The sequence below is a fragment of the Catharus ustulatus genome, chromosome 2, assembly GCF_009819885.2.
Source record: "Catharus ustulatus isolate bCatUst1 chromosome 2, bCatUst1.pri.v2, whole genome shotgun sequence".
Taxonomy (NCBI): domain Eukaryota; kingdom Metazoa; phylum Chordata; class Aves; order Passeriformes; family Turdidae; genus Catharus; species Catharus ustulatus.
Window position 1 is genome coordinate 9,331,905 of NC_046222.1, and position 27,358 is coordinate 9,359,262.

The following is a 27,358-nucleotide window of genomic DNA, read 5'->3' on the forward strand; positions in this document are numbered from 1 at the left end:
AAAAATAACCTAACTTTTTCAGAACTTTCCATTTTGTCTTTGCTCTATTTTTATTTTCTACTGACTGCTGCCTAGTGGAGAAAACTGAAAATTCAGAATTGACTTGACTGAACAGTAGCATTGTGTTCCTACAACACTGCATGGAAAGTATTTTGTACAGCATGGCACAAACACAAACTCTCCCCCCAACTCACTGAGAAGAGCTGGACTCCTAGATAATATCTAAACAATACCAATTTTCATTTCCTCATACTTTTTAATCTACTTCCATACAAATTCTCCATACAGGTTTTCCTCCCAGACTTCTAAGATCTTAACTTGAAAGACTTAACAATGGAATGAAATATGAAAGTAGAATGAAGTAGTACCACAAGGCTGTCACATTTATGGGTGCTTGATTTGGGGCTTGCTTGAATTTGACAGAGTTTTCAATTAGTAGTTTGATTACAGTAGGGCAGAGTGATCAGGTTATTGACAGTGATTTCATCATTCAGATGAAATATTTTGAATGTTTTCTATAAACATCCAGGCACATTCAGTATCAAGGGGAGGATACAAAGCCATCTTTCATGTCCAATTAAAGCTAGTCTGAATGAGCAGGGCCTTCTGTTGGAAAACTACTCAGGTGGATTTTTTTGTTTTGTTAGGAGTTTTCAAACTAATAAAAAAATTACTCTTGGATAATTAAATGGATTAACCAGGAATATTTGTATGTATAGGAATATTGTATGTATATTACACATATACATACACACACATGTACACACATATATGTATATCTATCCACAGTTGCACACATGGTCATACATAATACAAAGTGACTGTGACTTCACAATTTTCTCCATTTCTATGGTAATGATGTGTCACACCATGAGCAGACTACTAAAAATATCCTTATATATCCTTTAGCATTAAAGAAATTAACTCAGCTATGCAACCCCAAGTTTGGCACACATTCACACATAGGCAGAGCTGCACAAACACGCACTCTGGCTTGATGAAAGGATAAAGAATGTAAATGGTTGCCACTTCCTTACACAAATTACTCAGCATTACTTCAGCAACTGATGGAATTCTCTGTGTTGAATACTGGGATCAGAGAATATTTCTAGTCAGTCATATCAACTCCAAAGATCTGCAACAGTTGCTGATATAAAGACACACTTGCTCCCTCAAAGGACATGGTAGAACATGCAAATGCTCCTCCAAAACTGCAGGAACTGCAGTTCCTGGGGAGGTGGTGCTCAGCACTGACCTAGTGCAATCTACAGACAGAATTGGTCCTGTGTGCTCCTTCTCACCCCCTTTTATGCTGAGTGCATGGTGCAGGAGGCATCTACAAAACCATTCCTGCAGAACTGGAAGCTCATTTTCCCTGCACATGCCACAGCTGAACACAAGATGGGTTCAATGTCTTTTAGGTTGCTAAAATGATGGCAAGAAAGTCATAATGCAGCTTATGCTGCAGATATAAGCTCCTTTCAGGCAAACCTGCTAATCTGCACCCTAAATGCATTTTGCAATATGCTCTGTAGCATGCAAATTTCTATCCCAAAATATCCTAAGAAATCCTCTGCTCCCCCAGCGATACCCACAGCAATTCTCCAGCTGGGCAGAGTAGCTTGCACGCTGTGCTGAGCTCTCTGGCATGGACTCACAGGAGTCTCTGGAATTTCAAACTGCACTACAGGAACAAGGAAAATGGGGATGACAATGTGGAAGACTGTCTTCATTTAAAATCTACATCAAATTAAAAAACATAGGTAAACAAATTATCCTTCTGCCTGGTAGCCCCCTAGAAGGCAGTAAGGACTTCAAAGCAGCAATTCTTTTGCCATGTTGAAGAACTGATTTTTTTCATTCCAGCTTGTGCCACAGGGCTTCTTTATAATGCCAGGGAACATTTCATATTTGGTCACTAATGAAACTTGCAGTTTAATGCCCACTGAGCCTAGAAGTGCTGACCCATAGCTGAGGTCAGCTAAAAAAGCTCTTGGAGTACAGAATATGTTCTTGCAATGTGAAATGTTTTAATAAAAGTAAAAATAAATCATGGTCAGGGCTTAAAATTAGCCATTTGATAACAGTGGGCATATCTGCCTCCACAAGTCTCATCAGCAATAACTATCTCTGCAACCCACCTCTATGTGTAAAGTTAGGATAATGACACATTTTTATCATTGTGATGTTAAATTCAGTATTATTTGTGAAGCACACAAATGCTACGGTTGAGAGCATGACAGATAAGCAAGCATGTGAGACAAAATAATAATTTTTTATTCAATGCAAGGTTTCAATGGTATGAATTTAATAAGACCTGGCACCACACAGAGAATAAAGAAGATAAAAAGAAATGTTTAATAGCTCCATGAAGAAGAGCTCCTCTATGTGACCAGATAATTACAGCTATATTTTAATATCTATACACAAGAGGAATACATTTAAGTGGCAATGAAAACCTGACTTTTGACATTCCTCTTCTTATTTTTTAACACTGACATTGTAAGTCTGACCTTCTTTTCAAAATGCGTTTGTATACGTATGAGCATATTTTAAAATTGCAAAACAGTCACAGAGAACTATTTCTGAAAATTTTAGCTCAAATTTGAAAAAAAAAAAAGAGAAAGCAAAACCAAAACAATCTCATAAAGGAGAGAAGAAAGTGGTGTGAATTTGCTATGAGTCAGGATGCCAGAAAGTCAGTAACCAAGGACATTCCTTTGCTTTCACCCTTTGAACTGCATAAAGCCAACACAAAGAGTCTTATGATTCTCATGGCACTTCTGTCCTTTTGTATGATAGCTACACTATCTATCCATTCCATGTTAATAGTGTGGACTTTATTCTCTGGATAGAGTGGGTTTTTTCCTAGAGACTATGGTTAATTAATTGGTTTTGTTCTGGTTGCTGGATAGTTTCTAATTAGCTGCTTCAGAGATCTTTCTTTGTGTCTTTCTTCCCCTGGGCAATTCCAAAATGCCTCTACAGAGGTCTCTGTGCTTGTCGTGTGGCACAGGGTCACTGCTTTGAGGGATCTTCCCAATAAGCTGGTATCCATAGCATTTCCAACATTTTGTCTTTACCTTACTGTTTCTTCATCCATTGTTCAGTAGGGGTGCCAGGAAATTATTTTAGAGGAATATACATCACATACATATACACACAGATGCACACACAAATGCATATAAATATATTTATATATAAATATATAGATATAAATAAAATATAATTACATGGGTTTCATGGTATAACACTGAATTCTTTTTGTATTGAAGATTCCTTTTGCAGTAGATGCTAAAGCAAGAGCCAGCCTATGAATCTTTATTTCTGATAGATGTCAAACCTAAAAGAGGACTTGAATGAGCATCACATGTATGTGGATCCAAGTTTACAATTACTCTCTGCTAACATCCAAAGTTTCTACTACTGATCCATCTGCTTGGGCAAAAGGGTTTGCCACAAAGGTTAGTCAGCCTGTTCTGGAGGAATTGTAGCTGAAACATGCAGCATTTTAAGAAAGCCAAGATGCATGTTAACATCATTGATGGCCAAATGCAGTGACCCTAAATAATCTGCCATGAAAGACAAACTTATGGGTTTCTCTATTTATTCTAATCTGTACCCTGACCACTGAATTCTGTCAGAACAAGGATGGTGCATAAGCCCCCATGATAATGGCTGAGTTGTGCAAAAACAACAGTAATCCTTATAATACACAATCTATCACCACATTTCTTATCTCCTCTTGTGTAATCCGCTGCACACATTAAGCTCTTAGCAATATGACATGTAGAAGAAAAACCCTGAGCAATGTGAATGCCCCCTTAGCAGAATTCATCCTATAGAATACAATATTTTGATGTTGTGCAGGGCAGTTTTTCTCTCACTCTTCCACTCGTAGCTCCTCTTCCTCTGGGCAGATGCCCCAAGAACAAAGCACTCTTTTCTGGTGTTCAGTGCCCTGGGAATTCTCTCCTACTCTTACAAAACCTTTCCATCAAGCCTCAGGAAGGGAAACAGAGCAATTTGAAAGCTAAACACTATATTAGAAATTCTACCCAGTAGTTTGACCCCTCAAATAGAAATGTTGTTAAGCACTGCCCAAAAGATTCTGGTCTTCTCTAATGAAAGGATGTACACTCATTGTGGGTAAGGTTTGTGCTGGCAAACCAGATGACACACAGTGTGTCAGGCCCTAGCACCACATGCTTCTGACTTCACTACAAGTGCTCTGCAGGAAAGATATTTTTGGTTTTTGGGTCACTAAATAATAGGGTACTGTCAGAGGTCACTATGACTTGAAGGAGAAGTACTTTTACATACGGCAATTTCTTGTTGATATCTAACTTTGATTATTTTTTTACATGCAGTGTAATGAATCCACAGATCCATTATCCTTCAAGTACACTCATTTTTATGTTTTTCTAGTCAGACAGCTAACATCCTTCAAGCAGAAGACTGAAGACATTGAAGCTGCCTGACTTGAAAAAGACTATTTAATTGCCATATGTCACATATATATATAAATATATATATGTACATACACACTGCTGTATATTAGATTGTTAGAGCACTCACATTGGGGTCAAGACTGGATCTTTTCTGGGTGGTAAAACACTGAAGGAATAAATAGACAAAATAGGCACTGTTAAGGTAACAAGAGCAGAAGCTTTACCGTCCAGGTGACTTGCACTGTCGTGGGTGTCAGCACAACAGGATTGTGCAGCCGTACAATGACATCTCCCAGCTCTTTCTGGACTTGCCTGTGATCCACTCCTTGTGCTGGGGGGCTGATATCTGCCAGGCACACATATGAAAGCATTACTTTAATGAGAAGAGCTATATATGGCATCAACAAAATGTACTGAGTAGCCTAATGACCTGACTTGAACATCCTTTATAGCACTGTTTTAAAAGAAATACAGCACTAAGGCTGAAACACAAATATCAAATACTACAAAGAAAACATCCACCTCTAGCGACTTAGGAAATCATGAAATATAAATATGTTTAAAGGAGTAATCTGACTAGATGGCAAAGTTTTCTCAGCTCTGTTAAATGATGAGAGAGATGCAATGTTCACTAGTTCCAAAGTACTCAGATAATAATAATGCTGCACAGATGTCTGGAACCAAATTTGTTAGTATAATTGAAGAAAATGAACAGTGTTTTTTTATTTTGCTAGAGCACACATGACATTAAGTCATTATATGTTTCCAAACTTTCACTAAGCTTCCTCTCCCCACATGCCATGCACACAAGAAACCAAATACTAAAAATAGCATTTTCCCCTGCAAAGTAAATTTTCCCTTAACAGACATAGCTAATGAAATCTAGTGCAAACATGAAAAAAAGAAGATTTAATTTAGGAAGCCAAAATGATTCTCATCTAGTAAAAGGCCAACAAAAACAATCTACCACAAAAATTTTCTCTTCAAGATTATGTGCCCTTCAAAGTGTGTGGGGAAATTGTTTCTTCTAGTTAAAATTTGATTATACAGATATTCTAAAAAGGACTGATGTATTATGGTCATGCCTGTCTAGGCGTCTCTGAATGCTGCTTGGTTTTCCCTTAGGATTCAATAGCCAATGACAGTTCCTCATTTTTTAGATCAACATCATGTCCTTGTGAAAAAGATACATATATAAGAGTTTTTTCCCTTTCTGATGCACTTAGATATGGGAATAGGCATAATATGACTTCTTTTTATCTTCTAAATGCTATTTGAAAGAAATAATAGTTGTCTTAAGAATGAAACCTTAAAATATAACAACTTTAATCATGTATCTCCAGACCTTGAAAGTAAATAGTGTTTGATGATCAGTAATTCACATCCATAATTCTGGATTGTTATGGGTTCTGAGTCACCAATAAACCACATTGCCTCAGGCTTCTATGGATATCCAAGTTAAAATGGCTCCATGGATCTCCAAAGGGAATATAATCCAAATATGAGCATCAGTAAAGGTGGTTGTATAGCAAATTACGTTTATTTGAAGCAGCCAAGAAACAGAGATATTATAAAATAAAACTGCAATTCAGACTGGTCTGGAGGATGATCACTGTATCCACAAAAAGCTATGATTGTTGGTACAATAAACCTACAGTTATCCATGGCTACATTTTAGCTTAAATTATGCTGTGGTATACAGCCAACAAAGTACCTGTGTGTTCTCTCTGAGGAAAAGACATTTCCACAAGGTAGTTTGTATGAACACAATTTCATCATTTTAATGGCACATATGTCCAGAAGTAATAGAATAACATGAACTAATAACAGTAAGAAGTGAATGCCAAGATATACATATGAAATTCAGTTTTCTGGTATGTACATTTAAAAACACGTGTGATGTTTCCCTGTGTAAAATCTAGGAAGCTCCTGGTAGAAAAGCAGTTTTCTACCTCGAAGGGTATGATTAAATACTGGAATAGTAGAATCATGATTCAAGTAAAACTGGTGCAAGAAGCTACATCCTGATCACAACTAAATTGGTTAGATATTTTCTCTAACATCTCTTTTATCAGCTTTCAGTGGATATAATATTATTTGCTATTATTTAGATATCAGGGATAGGAATTTATATAGTTTTCTGGAAGAGTTTTTTAATTATATAGTTTCATCTATTAATAATCCAACAAGAAACCGACTCCTTCATTTGAGTAGTTGCTGATTTGTCTGTCCTTATCTCACATATAAGGTAAACCTTTCAAAAGTACCTGATTATCTACTTGCAGTTCACTGGTGAAAATTTACTTGAAATCTTATTACTTGCATTTGCTATACTAAACATCAGGACATTAAATGTTCAGCTATTAAAGCTACCACAGACACCTGTTGCAAATTATTATTATCTAGCACTGCTGTAGCTGCTTTGTTATTTCTCCATGGCCACTGTGAATAGGTTTTCCACTGTGTGTCAGCTTCTTCTGTGAGCCTGAATTAAATTCAGGCATAATTAGAAATCACATCAAAACATTATGTTAATTTTCAATTGATTTTATGATTTAATTCTATTAAACTGCAGGCTTGCAAAGAAGCTATAAATCCTGTACATGTCTCAGTGTGCTTGAGTGCTAAACAGCTTCTGGAAATGGAAGCTGCAACACATGCTGGAGCTAATTAAAAGGCATGTTTTTACTGAAATCAAATTGCTTGTCACTATGTCAGATAAAAAGTCTATACTTGACACTCAAATGCCAAACAAAGTTGTTGGGTTTTTTTACCTAGGTGATAAGTTATGCAGACTAAAAGGCTGTTGCAATGAAAAGCATGAGTCACCCTATAATAATGGGAAAATAAGAAAGAAAGAAACTTGTGATACTCCATGGATGATAGTCAGGCCTTGAAATCCCTGCACAACTCACTCTTCCAGTTTTTGAGAAGGCAGCTCTGTTTTTTCTCTTCCAGCCATAATTATTTCATGGTGTAACTATTCAGGACAGATTTTTATAGGGCTAGTCTGGGATGAGGGAGGCTGGATGGTTATGTGATAAAGAAATACCACCCTACTCTTGTTTATCTCTTTCCATCCAGCAAAGGACTCAAACAAGATACAACACACATGCTAGAGACTGACTCAGGACATGGTCACCTTCAGATCTTCAGAGACAGAAGTCTCTGAATGACAATAAACAGAGACAAAGGATTTAATTTGAAATTAATTGTGACAGGAGCTATTACTTTGGATTTGAAAAATTATGATTCCAAAGGATTATGAATTTCTGTATTACGACACGTTTAACACAGAACTACACTCTTGAATTAAGTATTCAAGCAATGTTTTGTCAAAGCCAAAAAAAAAAAAAGTCCATGCTGTGGAGGGAAATCTGTTTGTGGTAATTATATTCAGTTAGAGCTTGATGCAAAGTGAACAGACTTCAGTAGCTGATTCAGGAGCAGTGGAGGATCACAGCCACCAATCCTACCACCACCTACAAATGAGGGATTTCACTTCAGCCTGCTCTCTTGATTTATGCAATGGATTAATACAAAGAATTCAAAAATGTAGATGTATAAATAGAAGGCCCATAACTTTCTCAGAATATCTTCCATACATGCTTAGCATGCAGATGCCTTAATTTACATGAATTCTTAGCCTAAATGTTGGCTCAACACATGTTGTGTATTTCTCCTGATTAAAAATAATTCTAAGCACAGTGTCCTGCCTGTTACAAACATTTGTTATAGTATATCCCTACTAATGGAGAGGAAGAAAGGACATGGAGAGGAAAGTGTGGCATTCAGAGTGGGTTGGGTAACTCGCAGTGCTTTCAATAGAAACCAGGGACAAATCAAGTCTAAGTGAACTGCAAACCAAACTGCACTGTACAAAGCATTTAGGACATAACCTTTCTCTCCTAAGCACTGATGCAGCAAACATTGGGCTACTTTCATCTTCATTGGTTAAGCTCAAATCAGGATTCCTCCAGCGAGTGTGCTAAAGGCAAACAGCCAGACTGACCTATGGCCAAGGCACAGCTCCTTCTTTCTATTTTAGCCCGAGCCTGGAGCGTGCCCCTTACCTTGGGTGCGGACAGGGTCTGACATGGGGCTGGGGTCGCTCAGGCCCTGGGAGTTGATGGCTCTGACCATGAACAGGTAGATGGTGTTGGGGCGCAGCCCCCTCACCGTGTACAGGGTGCTCTTCACGTGGTTGGCCACTGTCTGCCAGCTGTTGCTCACGGACTGACTGCAACGAGAACAGTGCGGGAGGTTATAAACTAATACATGAGGAAAAGAAATGTTTTGTAACCCTGGATCGACTCTAAGTGCAGAAAAAAGTAGTAAAAGTGGGGTGAAATTAAAAATATTTGTTTCAGTTAGCTTATTGAGATGGGCTAAAAATCATAATGCAGCTGTCAAAAGTGTTTCTCTTCACAATAAAAGTAAAACTTTTTGTTATTTCTCTAAAATACCGTAGAAGGAAAGGGTAGAAAGCTGTAAAGTAAATGTGAATGATAAACAGGCTACTCTTGAACAAAAGCCTTAGAAAGGAAAGTTCTCTTGAAGGAATAATGTTCTACATTGCTAAGTAAACTATGTCAATAAACTGTCACTTGAAGAAAAGTATTCTCCTTAAACTAAATTCACACTCAAAGTTTAAAAAAAAATGAAAAAAATGCTTTGAAATGGAGGAAAGTATATGAACATTTTTTCTGTCACTACATTTTCAATTCACCATTATTATAATTAGATTACAATCCACCATATGAAAAGGTTTCAAATGTGATTGTTAAAACAGCTTTTAATGAAAATGTCTGGCTTTTTTAAAAGTTATTGATGGGATCCCATTAAAGCTTATCTAGAGTGAAACATCATAGAAGTTTAAAGAGAAAATTTTATTTTACTATGCTTCATTGTATTGCATTGATGAAAACAATCTTTAAATATATTTAAAGGAAAGAGTAAATGGGAAGCTAAAAGGTTTATGTTGTTTGAATTGCTTCATTCATACAGTGCATAAAGAGTTCTAGAAAAGGGTAAGTTCTAGAATAAAACCTACAAATTGCAAATACCATACTGTTCTCTATGTAACATTTGAGATAAAATTTGCATGTATATGATTATGAAAAATTATTGCATGAATTTTAACTTAGAGATGAACTGAAACAGATTGCTGACTTGTGGCCCAGGAGGTCTTTTGTACCACACAGTAATTGCTGCTGTGTGGAGGGGAGCCCCTGGATTCTTTATAGCCTCAGACTGCAGCATAAAATCCTAAATTATCAATACTGGTCTTTTCACTTAGAAGTTTCCATCTATCTAAAAACACTGAAAAAATTGAAATTTAAAGCACTTTGCCTCCTTAATAGGTACTGCTTTAACAAGAGTAGGAATTAAAGTTTGCAGAAAGGCTTCAGGATTAGCTATTTATTTTATCTGTACTATGATAACCAAGAACCTGCAGCATTCTCACAGGAGACTCTCACTGATCATCAGTTAAGGGAAAAGTGACAAATAATTACTACATTGTTCTGTTACATTCCTGTTGACCTGAAGAAATAGTTAGATGCCCTTCAATTAATCATTTAGAAAAAAGTGATAAATTACCAAAAAATCAATGTAAAGAATATGAATCAATGCCTTCTATGCAGTTGAGTCATTTAATGAGCTTCTAATGATACATGCAGAGTCCAAAAGAACACCACAAAACCTTGGTACCAGGGTTTAAGCAAAATTAGAATGAAAGGAGCTTAAAAGTGGTATAATTCACATACCTAAAAGCCTCAATGATATATGCACTAGCTGGTAGGCTTCCAGGGGTCCCTGGCTGCCAGGACAGGGTGACACTGTTCTTAGTAACATCAGTGACCTGAGGTTTGGATGGTGGCCCAGGGAGGTCATTTATGTCATAATTTTTACTGACTGTTGCTCCACCGGATTCTGTGAAGGGCAAATACAAAATGATTAGATTTATCCTTGGTTATATAATTGGATCAAAGAAGAAGATTAAAATGAAAAACATGGCAAACATCTGCAAAATCAACATAACGGATGTTCTTAATCTAAAAAGAACTAAGTTAACAACTGCACTACTACCATGTGTTTTTGCATGAAGAGCTATCATTCTTCAAGTACATAATGAAAGAAAAAAAAAAGCAAAACTCAAAAGTTTATATATAGCTGTATTGAATAAAAAGGAAAGAAAGGAAAGAAAGAAAAGAAAGAATAAGAAAAAAACCCAGCTTGCTGAAAGGTACATAAAATACTAAAAACTCCATTGCTGAGAAAGTTCCTGTATCCAAATCAACTGCTCACAGAGAGCACTTTGGAATTTTCTCACCTAAGTCAATTACTGGATAAATCCATGCTTTGTTAATACTCCTGTTAGAAGAATGAAAGCATGCTGCAGTCACTGACACAAACATGAAAATTGTTGTGATGTCAATGGGCATTATAAGACAATAGCAATGAAATGCAAGGTGTGTGAAGGAACACAGCCTTCTCATCCAAAACTTCTCCATGTCAAGCCAGAAAGTTCTAGAATCTTTTGACTCAGATTGCTGTCATAAGGTCTACACTTTGCTCCAAGTGAAACACATCCCTGGGCATCGCTTACCTGTCACCTCCAGCACAGCACTCCAGGATGTTTCCCCACTGGAACTTGTAGCAACACAAGTGTAAGTCCCAGTATCAGACAGCTGGACATAAAAGGGGCATAAGGGCAGCGTTAAAAACCTTTTAGAATCAGCTGAGTTTACTCTTATTTTCTTTTTCTAAATGTTCCTTGCTAAGAAGGACTTAGCCTACATTTTACACCAGACTAGAAGGCACCAGGAATTTTCAAGCAATCATTTAATGGTGGCTTGCCTTTAGAGAACTAAAATAAGATTACTTGCTTCTAATACTTTACCAATTCTAATTTTCACATTGTTAATGGTACCAAGTACTGTAAATGCTCCAGAATGGAGTACTGACAGTGTCAGTGTTGGCATTGGTTACAACAAATGCAGGTGAAATCAGGTAACACTATAACAATAATTAACCTCTTAGAGGGTAAAATCACAGCATTCATTATCTCACGAGGACCCAGAGGTCCTGTTTCCAGTGCCAGGAAGGTTGTTACATCACCTCAGACTCTTATGACAGATGAAGTAATTTCAATACACCCCACATACAAATGCTGCTGAAACTTAACAGTGGCTCTCTCAACACAGACATTCCTCCAACCGATTTCCAAACAGCAGCATTGAATTAGATCCTACACCATGCTTACCTTTCTTTCATTTCACATGGGATTTTATCTCAGGCTTGCAAGGCCCTTTGGTAGCAAAGAAAAAACTCCATTTATGTAAAACTATTGTGATTCCCTTGTCAGTTCAGATATTTTAAATTTATTTGGGGAAACTGCATTGAATTAAAACATCAATATTAATCTCATCGCTGTATAAACTGTTTTACTACAAAATTTGCCAAGGATTTTCCTATTTCCTGCTTAAATTTAAAATAAAGACTTCTGAGTCAGGAACAAGTAAAGACTACAGGGATGGATGGAAAATGGTAACTTTGCAAAGCATAAAATATGCCTCTCCTTCCACAAGGCGTAAAGCATGGTAATCTGGAGATGGAAGCAGAAAAGTGAGAGTGCTGACTCTACCGATTAAGAAGAATTTTATTCACCATCACATGACTTGATGTAAAGAGAACTGCATCCATGAGGCTTTGTTGGACTTTAAGGAATTGTACTGGGTTTTCTGTTAAATGCAGGTTGGCACTGTAGCATATGTCCTTACATGCCACTCTCTAAGACAAATGTCACAGCAAAAAAGTAAGATGTTCTTTAGATTACTTATAGATATATACTTTATTGATTTTTAGCTTTGTTATGTAGGAATTTTGTTGCTATTTGCCTTCAGATACACTGAGACTGCAGTGTACCATTCTTAGGGGAGGAAGCAACTCATCAATGCCAGCTCAATTTTCTGAATGAGCATAACTTGCATTTCAGGAGATGGTTATTTGTGTGAAATGCAAGCAATAATGAAACTCCTCTGACAATGGCTCAAAGACTCAAAATAAAGCTTCTACTGAAATGAGAAAGACTCTTGAAAGGAGAGATTTTCCAGAGGAGAGAGCCTTATAGCATTATGAAGCAGTGTTTTATTTTGCTTCCTTGGAGATTTTATTAAATATATAATTCTTCATTACGGGATAATGGGGAATATTTCTCAAGGCTATGGTTCTCAACTTCATTTGTGTACTACTGTGACAGATGGTACACAGCATACTCAATGAGGTATGTGGTGTACACAACAGAGTAACTTGCAGAAGGCAAACAACCCTCAAAGCAAGCTGGAAATACACTGCTTCTTGCAAGCTATGGCAAATTATCTGACTTCCAGGTTGTGGATGGATTAGATACAGATTCAGTGTGCTGGTAATTCAATCATTTATACTTTTTTTGTGCTATGGAAAAAAAATAAACAGGGGAGGTGAATAGGAAAATCTTCACTATTCAATAAAATAAAGTTTTGTTCCTTAGTTAATGCAGGTGTCTAATCCTGGCATGGCACATTTCTACAGAGGAAGGGAGTTTACCATCAGTGTTGACCTATCTGAAGGGGTATTGAATGAATGACATCTGTTAGTTTTTAGTTGTCTTCTTCAGGGCAACTGAGAGACTGTCTAATCATAAAAATCTCTATGCTCATATTACAGCTGTGGCCCATGTGACTGTCTCAGGCACATGAATCATTTGATTGTGTTGTAATAGAAATAGCAGAAAAGGATCAGAGAATGGTTTGTGTTGGAAGGGACCTTAAGGATCCTCTCATTCCAACCCTCCTGCCATGGTTTAACAAAGTTCCATCCAACTAAACCAGGCCTCTCAAAGTCCCATCCAACCTGGCCTTGAATACAGATGGGGAACCCAGAAATTCTCTGGGAAACCTGTTCCAACACCTCACCACCCTCACAGGCAAGATTTCTTCTAAATTTCTTCTAACATATCTAAATCTACCCTCAGGTAGAAGGCTGAGGACATGTGAGTGGCAATTACTAATTTATTTTGAACTTGGGGATGGAAACATACTTGGACATTTTTGTGGTCCTTTTTTTCTTTAGCAAGCGGTGCTAGTCCTTGTTTCGGTAAACCTGAGAGAAAGGTTAAACATTCTTCATTTAAATCTATGTGTAATTCATAAAATTTTCAAGGCACAGAAGAAAAATTGGGTTTATGGTTCTGTGTAGTTTTTGTTCTTAAACCTGAGTCAAATATGCAGTGCACATTACTGCTATAGAGGTGTTTCTAAAAAATGCCTTTCTGAGCCTTTAAGGAAAATTGGTTACTAGTGAATAAGCCACTTAAGGATCAATAAAAACCTCATGTCTTTTGGAACCACACTCACTACTAATTCTGTTTTCTTCTCCTCTTGCAAGCAATTTTATTTTCCTTTAGTTTACAGACACAGCCGCTAACAGTGAGATTAATGCGCTGGCACGATTCAGAACCAATTTCATTGTTTGCATAGCAGCATGCAGACAGGTATCCCAAGAGCTTGTGCCTCGTGGACACTCCACAGAAGCCCATCATCAATGCCTGAAAGTTTGTTTGAAATCACTAAGCTTCCACCTTTAATTGCTGCTTTCTAACACTACTGGGGAATCTTGACTATTCAAGCGCACTCTTTAATCCAGCTCTACAGGAAAAATGCATTAACCTTCATGGCCTAAACCTGCCTTCAGCCCAGGGAGGAACGACAAATTGTTTACCCAAGGCAAGCCAGCATAAATTTTTTAATAAATTCTATTTTGTTCCAAGGAAGTTCACAATTCATCTATGATCACTGATGAGATGGTATCAGAAAACAAAACTGCTCTTTATTTCTTGTCATTAGTACTATGGTTATTGACATCTTTTTGGATGGCAACATTAAGTGCAGACATTTCTGCTGACTATATTAAATGGTTTCTGAAATTATCTTCAAGTTCGTGACAAATAAGCATATTTAACTTACTATTTTTCCATATGCATGCTTGTCCAAATACACACAAATACACATGTTTATCTTTGAACAGGGAAAAATTAAAAGCCAAAAAAGAGATTAGTGACACAACACTTATCAAAACCATATGACATTATCCTATTTGAAGTTTTGTAGAATATTGTATTCTCTCACGTGTAAAAATGTAAATATTAAAATAGGTATTTAATTTTTAATAGAAATCCCTCTGCTTATGACTACATGTATACTACAGCATTAGTTGTCTTTTCCCATTTGTAGCCTGGTGGAACATTTCCAGGAAGCATAACACTGGAATAAATCAGCCAGCTCGGGACTGATGAGTTGTTGATGGAGAAAGCACATGGTCAAACCCTGATGAGCTCCAGATCACGTGCAAGCACAAGTACTTGGAAAATTACGGTCAGGTGCTGCCAAGGAACTGCTCTAAGTTTTGACAGAGAGGCCAATGTCTTCAGGGTAAGACCAACTGAAAAGATAAGGAAGGACTGTCCTTTTATATTTCTATCTACCCTCAATTCATGTGTTCTGTTGCAACATATACACAATTTTAAGTATCAATTCTGTTTTTAGGGAATTCTCATTGTGATAGCTGAAGTCAGTTTTGCTCTTCTTTCCTACACAACGGCAAAGAATGGATAATGACTTGGTGAGAAGTATAAAAGCAGTTTCACAGTAGAAAAGACAAATTAATTTTGAAGACAACAGGAAGGCGGCAGAGCTGCCTGAGGCACCCACCAAGAGCTCCAGAGTGGCCAGAACGCGCGGTGCCGGCGTTACTCACCCGCAGAGCTTTGATCTGCAGCGTGCCCTGGTCCTGTATGGATGTGCGAGGGTCCCGGCCCAGGAAGGTGAAGCCCTCCTTGAGCCAGCTGATGACAGGGAGGGGGTCGCCGGTGGCCTTGCACTTGAGCAGAGCTGTGCCATCCACTGCCAGGGTCTGGTTGACGGGGCCCTGGAGGATGATGGGCGGAGGCCGATCTGTCAAGACTAAAACAGTGGCACAGGCATTGGCATCCACACCTTTAAACATCCTCTGCTGCTGCTGCGAGCCCTGTTCCACTATGCAGGACAAGGTTTAAGAAGCTGCTTGAAGTCAGCATCTAAGGGCTAAAAACGTTATATTTGGAGGAGCTACAGATAGAGGTTATCACTTAGTTGGCATGTTTGAAAAGCATTTCAGTAAGAGTTTTATTTCACCACTGCAAAATAACATGTAGATAGAAAACTATCTGTTACCTAAGATCATCAGACTCATTTGGTTAACATAGGATGAAAATTAAGACCTTGATTCAGAGAACTGAAGTGCATCACTCTTTTCTTCCAATTTGGGAAACCCTTTAAAACACACCTTTGATGTAATTTCAAAATGTGTTTAATTGCTTACCCAATTTATGGTCTAAAGAGAAAACCTGTTGAGTTAAAAGTGAAACACTACAGCTATTCTAACTTGGGTACCAACCACATTTTCCATTCCTACTCTATTTGCAAATTTTTACCAGCAAAAATATCTAACAGTTACACAAAACATTTTCATAATCTGAGGGATCTAAATGATGGTACTGCTCTTTCCAGCAGAGAAAAGCTCAAACTCAGTCACACCATTTAACAGCTTACTTATCAAATAATTTCATCACCTTTTAAAGCCATGAACTCCTATTTTTTTTCCCTGATAATTTACATCTACATGCACACAATACTGAATAAAGGACCCTGCAACCAGTGAGAGAGTACATGGCTGTGTAAAAACATCATTCTATGACCAGTGGGATACCTTGAAGATGAGGTAAAAAATGCTCATCTTAATTTTTCTTGAAAGCTAATTTTATCCCAAATAATTCTGTTGCTGAACCTTTTTTATGAGCCATCTGTTAAGTAACAAAATGTAACCTTTGTTTCTGAAAAATGTGTTTATGCAAACTGAATGTGAAATACTTGAATATACACAAGGCTAGGACTGCTGCAAAAAATCAGCATAACAGAACTGAGAATTATTTTTCCTTTTAATGTACTTTTATATATTTAACAGCCATACTGCTGCTGCTTTAAATTTTGAACAACTCAACAATTGTGTGTCTGGTATTAAATACTGTAGCAGGCAGGATTAACTCCTGAACTGGTACAAGTTAGCCTGCCTCTGTCAATTGAGTTTGAATCATTTATTCTAGCTGAGAATCTGTTTATTATAGTCCATACACAACACCTGACTAACAATGAAGTGGAAACAAATTATTATGAACAATATGGCTTCTGTGGTATTTGAGCTGTTTGAGATGCAAACCTCTGGAACCTTTAACAGATCCAAAGTGCTTTCATCATGCTATTTAATAAATAAAACATATCAGGGATATGTTAGTGGCACATTCTATGCCTAAAATAATTGTTTCTAATATTTTTAATGTTGCAAAGATACTACCTACCTTTTATTTGTTAACAAGATTCACAAAGATCAGAATCATTAATATTGTCAGAATCACACCTTGGAGTGTGAGTTCATCACATTCATTAAAATTGAAACTGAAATTAGAAAGCCAATAGATATTTGGAGCTGAAAAGAGAAAATGTAGATTGTTTCTTAATACCACAATGTGAAAGCTATTTTGGAAATTCTGAAATATCACCCACTGAACTTAAGAGATAGGACAGGAAACGCTACAGAACAGGAAAAATGCCATGCATTTTTACCTTGATACAGAATGTTTAATCTCATTAAGTTCCTTATGACTAAACAGTCCAGTCATTTGGCAAAACAAAAATTGATCTCAGCTCACATGTACTATCAGGGTAGCGGTAGCATGAGCATATTGAACTTAAAACTTAGCTGTGCAAGCTATCCTTTGGATTTAATGTAAGCTAGAAAATTCCAGTATTCTAGGTAGCTACAAATTAAGGATGAGCAACTATTTACCTTGCTAGCTATTCCACTGCAGTTATTTGCTTCATCTAATGTCTTTCATATGTGTAGCAATGTAGGTATTTTCAAAACCTACTGCATTACTGATATTGTTCTTTGGCATGTAATTAGATTTTTTTTACAGCCCAAATGAGGAGCTCATAATCCTTTAAATAGCTCTGATCAATAGTGTAATTGAAAGCCTCCTGGCCAGAAGGAATCTTCATTTTCAAGGGTGTTATGGGTGAAAGACCACTACAGGTTTCCATGACACTAAGGGCTAAAGGTTAAATGAACACTTAAGAGTTTCCACTGATCTGTGAACGGCTGTATTGTCTTCACAACTATGACTTGTAAATCTTCTCTAAAACATGTGTGTGCTTGCATTCCTACTGCTTAGGTCCTCATTAGTAAGGATCCAAAACTTGGTTAGAGTTTAAAATGATGTATAGAATTATGAAGAACAGAGGGCTAGTGAAAAATAGCCACAAAATGGTGTGGAGATTGTTGGTTGCTTTTAAAACATTTTAATTACTTTGTTTCTTTTAATTTATATAGTTTTCTCCTAGCTGGAAATGTCTGTATCTGAAACTGCAAATATCCAAGATGTGCCAAGATGCCAACATCTGCCTATTCTGGTAACTGAAATATTACCAGATTCCTAATTTTTTGAAGAGATTATAGGAAAAGAACAAATTATATTTGTTCATGAACAGTTTATTCACCACAAATGCAGTTTGGATCAACTGAAACCATATTCATGTTTGGGGGATATATGGTCAAATTACAGTGGAAATTAAAATAAGATAAAGATGAAATGAAGTTTTTACTTTAGCAATTCCAAAATCAAATTTTTAAAAAAAAAAAAATCCTGCTGAAATAATAGGTAAAATCAGACATAAGTAAGGAAATTCACATGACGAACACTCATGATAGGACAGGGTTCTCTCTGAAAGGTGGAAAAACAGAGACCAATCCCTCATTTACCTTTTTTTTTTACAGGAGAGCTTCACAGGAAGCTGTGAAGTTGTTCTGAGTTTCTCCTGTTTTAAACTGTCACACTTGCTATAAAATATGCAATATATATTGGATGAGGGCTAAGAGTCATGGTGGTCACATTTGTAGACAAATAAACTGTAAAAACATTTATTAATCAAATTTTATAATTATTGAGGTGAAATTAAGATCTTCTCCAAAATATTCTGTGCATGATTGACAAATACTAACACAATACAAATTGGAAACTATTCCTTTTATGTTGAGCACAGAGAGAGATGGAAGCACTTGGTTAACTTGCATGATCTGTCATTTTAAGATTGTGAGCTGCATATTCATTTCTTGGGTTTGAAAGGATTGCTAAGATTCTTCAACTTTTAAAATGATTTTGCTTTTCCAGATGTGCATTAGACAGTGAATTACATGATAGCCTTTCAAGAAAATACAAGATTTGAATTTCAAATATGCTGAAGGCTCTTAGCACAGTCCATAATCAGCAAAATTATCACTCAACTCAGCACATTTCATCACAGCTAGTAATCTCTTCTCATGTGAACACTTGAGTTAAAAATATTTCCAGTAAAGACTTGTAAGTGCAAAAATGTAACAACTGAAACACTGCTATATATGGTATAATTAAGCACTTGTTTTTCTGCACATGACATGTTTTCATTCTGTATTGGAACTTCAATTGGATCTAAATTACTCTGGATCAAACAAAAATGTGTTCAAAATGAAAAAGATGGCTCACCACTATTATTAAATCATTAACCAAACAGAAAAATTCTGGGCTAGGAAGTAAAACTGAAATCACCAGCCAAAAACTAGAACACTAATGCTTAAGCATATAGCTAGCATGCACAGTGTTTATCTTTTATTATATTCTTAAAACTATTAAATCAGATTTCCCTACTGATAAAAGTCATTAGCTCCCATAACTTCTGCTCAGCATCAACCAAAACAGATTATTTTGACATTTATGGTTAACTTCCTCAGTAAAAGCAATTAAAAAATATCTGTGATCTAATGGTACATTTATTCACATAATCTCAGCTCCACAATGTTGTTTTGGCACTTTTCTTCTGACCTCACCTGCCCTTTGACTCCAGGATGAAATGGTATTTCTATAAAGCAATCTTGCATTATTTCATAATGATCATGCTGACAGTGGGTTCTGGAAAGCATTGGAGGAAGGCAGGCCCTGCACTCCTTGAGCAGCAGAGCCACCAGCTAATGTAGAATACACGCTGCCTTTAATCAGAATTAACTGGAGATGAGCTTGCATTTCAGCCGGGACACTTTCCCCTGGCTTGCTAAACAAACTAATGAAAATTCCAAAGAGATCAATTAGGATTTATTTTTTTCCCCACACAAGAAATAGATAAAGGTGGAGCAAAGCCCTTGGCTGTCAAAAGGAAGAATTTCTCATCACTAGCATCCTTGAACCTGATTTGATCCGCTCAGCGCCTGTTGCTGTAAATCTGTGCAGCATCAGCAGGTGTGACCATTTAACAGCTCAATGTCCTCCCAGCCAATGTGTGTGTGTTCTATTTATTCCAATCACAGTCATGGCCCTGAATCAGGCAGCACTGTGGACAGATATTAAAAAATATTGCCTTTCCTTTCCTTTTAAATGACCTTTTAATCTACATTTAAATTTGAATTGAATGAAAATGCATCATTTTGTCATAAACCATGAGAAAAAGGACTTAAAGAAATTGCAGAGCAAAGCCAAGTGTTTAGTCTCCAGAAACTACAGAAAAGCAATGTGCTTGAAGAGATGCAAGGATAAGGCAGAAATTATTTCCCCTTGTCATAAAAATATAGGCAGCTTTTGGAAAACAAAGAAAAGGCATCAAATTAATGCTCAAACCTCTATAACACGAGCCTGAACCTCTCTACCTGTCACTTGTGATGAATATGCTCTTGTGAAAAGGCAGATTATTCAAAATTAGACATCTTTTCAAACTTTCATGGTGCAGGCAGGTCTCTAAGGGAACAGTAAAAGTAGACCTCTGCATATAACAACAGTTTTAATGGCAAAAATTCATCAAAGTCTGTCAGGAGATATTTAATGTGTCAGTTAAGATAAGGAATAATGATGCTGGGGAATGCCACCGTCCCTGAGTATAAGAGGGATTCTCTCGTTTTCTTCACTAAAATTAAAGGATGCAAACTGCCTCTTATCCACAATAGGATGAAGAGGGATAGCAACAAGGTTCCTGTTTGTAGATGGGAAACCTCAAGGCACAATGAATTTCAAACCCAAAAATTTGAAATTAAAAGCATCGAGACAGACCATGTAATTCTTTTCCTTCCCTGAAAACTCTTCTCTACCTATGGATTTTCAATATTTTTTTCACACCTACTCCTGCTGAGGCATTCTTAGATCACAGGTAGGTGCCTGAGGTAGGTGTCTCATTCATAGAGGGACTAAAGGGCTATGTGTTGTAGGAATTCCAAACCTGCAGTACTCCACCACCTTCAGAGCAAGTGTGTTGATTTAATTGAGCTAAGGACACATCCCCTATTTGTCTAAGATAGGACTGACGACTGGTGGGAATGGAGATACATTTTTTGCACCCCAGTTCACTGCTTTAATCACAAACCTATTCATTCTCCATAATTCCCTTTTTTTTTTGGCAGTCCTATCTTAGCTCTAGCAAACCAAGCAGCTTTATTTCTCACCAAACCTATTCTAAGATGGTTTGTCCCTTTTATCCATTGTTAACAAACCTCCAGAAAGCATGCAAGAGGCAAACTAGACTTTGATACCTTTTTTACTCCAGAGACGAATGCAGAGATCTTTTCTCACTTTATTTCCTATAGAAAATTGTCCATTTACTTCTATGATTTATGTGATCTCACATGCCTTTATTTACACTGCTTTTAAAGTACTTGTGACAGGAAAAAAAACCAATAGGAATTTCTAACAGCTCACCATCAGTAACCTCCAGCTGAGCCTTTGCTAAAATGCTTCCAGCAACCGTCAGTGCTTGACAAATGTAGTAGCCTGCATCAGACCTCTGGATGTTGGTAATGGTGAGGTCCCCGGTTGGTGACACGGAGTATCTGCTGTTGGGCTGCAGAGGCTGGTTTGGGAAGAGTAGGTTCTGCAAAGACAATTCATCTCACATCAATTCAAAGCACAAAAGCACCACTTTTCCTTCAGCTACAGAGACAATGATTTTTCCTTAAAAGTACTATAAATAATCGAGGAGGAAAAGTAAGTGCGGTTCTGACTTTATGAACACATAGAGCTGCTTTCCCTGCCTTGGGCAACTCACAGTCTAAATTAGAAACAGCCTTTTGACAGCTCACAGTGCTGTGTTCTGACTGGGGTGTAGGCGAGGAGACATTTTCCAACAATCACACTCGAGCGATTTATATTTGTGACACATTCTTCTTCATCCTGAATGCAATTGTAATAATATACTGGGCTATCAAACCAGAAGGACATAACACTACAGCAAACACTACAAAACCAGCACTGAATCCTGGAGACTTAGAGCAGAGCACTATTGTTTGGCTGTGAAAATGTTCTGAGAAAAGAAGTAAGCACATAAGTAAAACTGGGAGGAAGACAGGAGCATGTCATAAAGTAGGAGAAGCTGGCAGAGCATGAGAGTTTAAAGGAGAAATAAAAGGAAATTTAAACTGTGATAAACCAAAGGAGAAATACAGCATAGAGCCTGGAGGGTGAAGAGAAGGGGTATTAATCTGATGTGGAAATCATCAGAGAGAAAAAAATAATTTCATGTAGGATAAGGTATCAGTTAGCACAAAACAGGGAGATTAGTTTTTGCCTTTGGGCTGGATTGGAGAAAAGAGAGACGTCAATAATAATAACTGGAATGGCTCTAGTAGTCATTGCATATGATGAGGGACTGAATGAATCAATACTACAGACCTGAAAAGGTCTTAGTGGTGAGAGCTGTGTTTTCAAGGCAAAAGTTACACCCTCTGGCACAGCTCTTGGGAATAAATAAGAACAGGAAAAGGAGGGCAATGTGAAGAGAAAGGTCAGCAGCACTGCCCAATGAGACAGAAAGGAGAACAGCTTAAACAATAATTAAACAACAATAATTCCAGTAAAATAGGGTCTGAATTTTATGTCAACTCAACAAGACTCTATGAAAAATACAGTTGTTTGCATCAGGAATACCCCAAAACACTGCCACCATGCTGTGATAAGCCTTCAGTCATTACTGCAGCTCTGTCTAGCTCAGCTGTGCTTTCTAATGATGACTCCTTAATAACTTTTAAGCTTGTCCGTATTGGCTCAAAAAGAAAATCCAAAAGTGCAGAGAAGAGTATTAAACAAATTTTCTGCAGATCTGTTTCTTCTAAAGCAGGCCTTGATGGTTTACAAAAATTATTTGGAACTGATAAGCAACAAACTCCTTAAGAAACAAGTAAGAATTCAAATAAGAAACAAATTCTATTTTTAAGTGAAACTCATGGCTTTATCTCTATGGTTTTGGCAGCAAAAGGAAAGAGATATGCTTTAAATAAGATCCAACATGCCAAGTATAATTGTATTAAGCTACTGGGTTACTCATCACACCAGGCTTTTCTTTTACTGCCTTCCAATAGCAATGTTTAAGAAATTTATAACAGCAAATTTTTCCTCAAAAATCAATATTCACCCAGTAAACATGTCAGATAATAGCAAAAAAAAGAGTGCTAAAATTCTGAAATAACTTCAGGCTATGGGACTAAGTGTGTCTCAAATAACTGTCCTGTTTTCTGAACCTCCTTGAACCTCTTTCAGAATAACTTCTGCCTGGCACAAGATGCCTACTGGATGAGGGTATTACTAAAAAAACTTACAATATTATGAGAAAGAGGAGAAAATTGACATGGCTGAACTTGACTTCATTTATCACTCATTATGCAAAGTGTAAAAAGAAGTTGGGTGTAAAAGACAGTACAAGGATTAAGCTCCTAGAGAAAAAGAGTCCAGAACCTTCTTTAGAAAGAACCTTCTTTAGAATCACTTCATTAGAAAGGGGAATCAATCCTTGTTTTTATCTTCAGTATGGGCTTCTCTGTTCTGGAAAGGTATCATGTCCCAGTGAATATTCCACACATCAGGAGGAGTTCACCAGTCTCAGAACTCCTCCCTTCAAAGGCCAGATAACTATGAACTATAACTTGTCCTAAATTACAGCACCACTCCTTTTTAAACACTTTGCACAATTTCACTGGTTTTAATTAGCTGTTGAGTTGCTCGTCTGGGCGCAATGGTGGCATGCTGGGCTGCAAACAGAGGGAGCAGAGCCACCCCTGATATAGCACCACTGAATTTATCTCAAGGAAGAGTTTAATCCACGGATTCTAAAGGTTACACTCACCCTGCCCTCACACATGTCATCGGCGAGCGGCTGCTGGTCCCTGGGGAAGAGGCTGCCAAGCACAAAGGACCAGCTGTTTATACACAAGCTGGCACAAAAAATTACTCAGGAGGGAACAGCTCCCCTCCCTCCCAGCTGGTTGAGCTCAAAAATGCAGGATTGGGAAATGGATTCACAACCAAAAATGCCCTACAATTACTGGAGTGGGGTAACATGACTATATAACATTACTCTGAGCACTGCAAGTGGTGCTGCACACAGCTCCCCTAAAAGCAGAAACAGCATTGTAGAGACAAGCAACAATTTATAGCTGGGAGGCAAAGGTGAGAAGTCCTGTAATTTGGCAAAAATTCCACTCTCTGCTGCTATGATGGTATACACTATGTGGAAACTCACGCTGTGGCATCTCACTGTAAAATCTGGCAAGCTATACATTGAGATGGCAACCCCAGCCTTCACTGATGATCAATTCAGATTAACATGAGAATGCTGTAAACCACATTGAGCCATGTTTCAAGGTTTGATTATAAACCATACGAGTATCAATTTTTATGTTGCGTTTATTTGCCAAAAAAAAGACTATTCTAACCCTCAGGGATCTGAGTCTCAATATGGTAATTAATTTTCCAGGTTTGTAATTAAGCAGCTTCAACACAGTACAATCAGTAGGTAATAACTTCCAATTAAAGACACAAGATGCATTTTCACCTTAAAATGTTTTTACCCTTGAAGTGATACCAATGGAAGAGGATAAAATAGAGTATTAACACTTTTCAATTACGCTAAATGACTTTAATCCTGAAAATGATGTCCTACTTTAATTAGAAGCTCTTCTCTTTATTACAGCATGATGGATGTCCACTTTATTAGATTCAAGTGTGACACTATAAGCTCACTTTACATAAACATTACCATGTTATTAAAATGCTCTACAAGAAAGGGGTTTGAAATGTTTGCTAGCACATCAGTACTTCCTACTTGAATTTCAACATGCCTTTCTACTTTCCCCTTGGAAAAATTGTCACCTTAGTGAGACTCACAATGCTGTGTTTTTCCAGGATATGATCCTTGGAGTCTAGATCTAAATTTCTGTAAATATTGCACTGAGAGATACACACTGAAGGTTAAGCTTGCACTCAGACAATAAAATAATCACACCCATAAAGTAATCACGTTGTGTCTTTGTAAACCACCAAGACAGCAGAGCACAAAATGCTGTCAGCCTGGTCCTGTCATTCTGGACCAGTTTTCTGGTCTCCTGAGAAGGTGAAGCAGAAGCAGGTGGGGCAGAGCAGGAGATCTGTGGTTCAGCTCTTATTCCACATTTTACCTGAGCTGGTACACACAATGCCTCCAGTAATGTTGTGGCATCACATTCAAATACTAAGCTATAGAAGTTAGTATGGACTGATGGCAGTGCCAATTACTGCCTCACCAATTCTGCCTTCAAAGATGATCAGGTAAATATTTCCAAAGTCAGAGCTGGAAGTTTCTTGAGACAATTTTACTGAAGAAAGCATCTCTGTGTTCTAAACCTGTATCTGTATGCTCTATGAGAAAACACCAATGCAAATTAGCTTGCTGGATACATTCTGCTTGATCGTGTCTAGACAGGTTGTGAACTGTAATTACTGGCTCTGATTAGTTCAAAATTGAGTCACACCTTTTTATTATCTACTGTGCCTGTCTCCCCCACCTGTTTGTTGGGGGCTTCAGAACAAAAAGCCTTTAACATATATACTGTTTCTTTCTACTCATCTAAGTGCCTAGTACATATGTGCCTAGCACAGGTACAACAACTGAAATGGCCTCTGTGTTCTTCAAAATATTAAAAAAAAAATCAGTACAAACTTCAGCAGAGAATAATGACCGCTTAAAAAGACAAATTTCTGTGAAAGATGAAAACTGTGAAAGATAATGTAAATAATTTTCCTTAAAATTTAATTATGTACTATTTAGAAAGACTTGAAAGACTTGCAGGGTGCTTGCAACTCACCTGACTTCCTTCTTTTTGCCAGAAAACAGCTGGCTGGGGGTTTCCTTTAGTTTCACAAGGAAAAGTCACAGTTCGACCCTGGGCTACAATCTGGTCTCGTGGTCTCACCACAAACTGTGGGGGAGCTACAAGGTAAGAAAAAACATGGTGTAAGTTTAGGATATTTTGCAAGGGAGAGAAAGGGAATATTGAAGGAAAAAGACAACATTATGGAGATTTGTTTTATGTCAGAGGACATGACACCAGAAACATTCATTAGTATAGACAGAATTAATATATAAACAGAAACAACAACAGCGACAAAGAGAGCAGCAATATATGTATGTGACATCCCCAGTTATTAAAAAAAAAATAACAAAGGAAAGAAACATTACAACCATACATGCTAGAGTCAATTCTGATGACATTAAATGCTAAAGAGCAGGACTCAGGTGTTTATATTGCTGACTCTGGATGTATTCTACCTTTGCTCTGGAAAGGTATCAGCACCCTCAGATCCTCTCACACTTCACAGAGCTGTCGTGAATTGCAAGGCATGAATTAGGATGAACAGACTGCCTTTCTCAATCTGCCCTTCTGGACTTTTAAAAATGACTGAGAAAGGAGAGAAAGGTCTGGATGACAGCAAAAGAACCCAAGTTCAAGAGCTCCCTGAATCTGCTTAGAAGCAGAGAATGTGGTAAAGAATGGTGAGGGGAGGAGGACTTGCTGTAAAAAGAATGGTTGCTAAAAGAACACAAACTTGGTAATGCCAGGTAAATCCAGGTTTCACCATGTTTAAAGAGTAGAGAGAAGCAAAAGTTGAAGAGTTGATGGGGAAAGATGAGTGGTGAGTAAGAAGGAATAGGTATTTCAGGAGGTAAGGAAGACACAAGGTAATGAAAAAAGGAGACTGGAGTTAAAACAAGAAAGAAGAAGCAGGCCTGGCCATGTTTTCAATGTTTTCAAGTAGCTGGCAATAAACACTGTTCAGTCATAGGGGACCAGGAAGAACAATCAGAAGTGAACAATTTCCAAGAGATGGGCATAGTTTGACTTCTTTGTAGGGGAATGGTGGAGAATAGAGTCAATGCTTGGAAATGTGAAGGTAGAGAAAAGGTGCTAATGAGTAGAAAGAGAGTGGGAAAGAAGTGTTAGAGGATTTGAGATAAAAAACTTGAAAACAGTAACTATGTTGAGCATCATGTAGAAGTAAAGCAAATGATTTTTTGATGCAAACCCTCCCCTCTTGGTTCATCACTGCAATTCACTGAAAGGGGATTTGTACTCTTTTGTGTATTTTAAAAATGTAAGCAGCATCCCCAAATATTCTTTTCAAAGGACTCGCTAACTTTTGGGGCAGGATAAAGAAGGAAAAAAAAAAAGTAAAAAAAGGAATTCAAACCCCTCACCCCACCCTTGTTTTCTTCTATGCCACTACTGGTTTTCTGGGTGTGCAGAGGGATGGTTTAGGAACACTAAGCTTTCAGGTAAACAGAATTTAAGTGTTTTAGAAAACCGTATTTTCAGCATTATAATTACAAACTATTTAATTAGGCACGAAGAGCAATCAAGACCCAGCTTCCGATTACACCTGCTGGCAGCACAGACACAAACCTGCTAACTGTGTAAAATGTGAGCAGACCTGATTCTCTCAAAACACACTCTGCAGC

The 27,358-nt window shown here is 37.4% G+C and overlaps 1 protein-coding gene across 13 annotated transcripts in view; it reads right to left on the reverse strand.

Annotated features, from left to right (window-relative positions):
- ROBO2 (roundabout guidance receptor 2) overlaps positions 1-27,358 on the reverse strand; it is an 847,836-nt gene that overhangs the window by 79,363 nt on the left and 741,115 nt on the right. For all 13 annotated transcript variants that reach the window (XM_033051267.2, XM_033051273.2, XM_033051269.2 and 10 more), the window contains 7 exons: positions 25,707-25,831; positions 21,295-21,466; positions 15,249-15,454; positions 11,062-11,143; positions 10,220-10,385; positions 8,525-8,691; positions 4,676-4,797 (listed from right to left, as the gene is read on the reverse strand). In XM_033051267.2, coding sequence (XP_032907158.1) covers positions 4,676-4,797; positions 8,525-8,691; positions 10,220-10,385; positions 11,062-11,143; positions 15,249-15,454; positions 21,295-21,466; positions 25,707-25,831 — 1,040 coding nt within the window. The remainder of the gene's footprint in view (positions 1-4,675; positions 4,798-8,524; positions 8,692-10,219; positions 10,386-11,061; positions 11,144-15,248; positions 15,455-21,294; positions 21,467-25,706; positions 25,832-27,358) is intronic.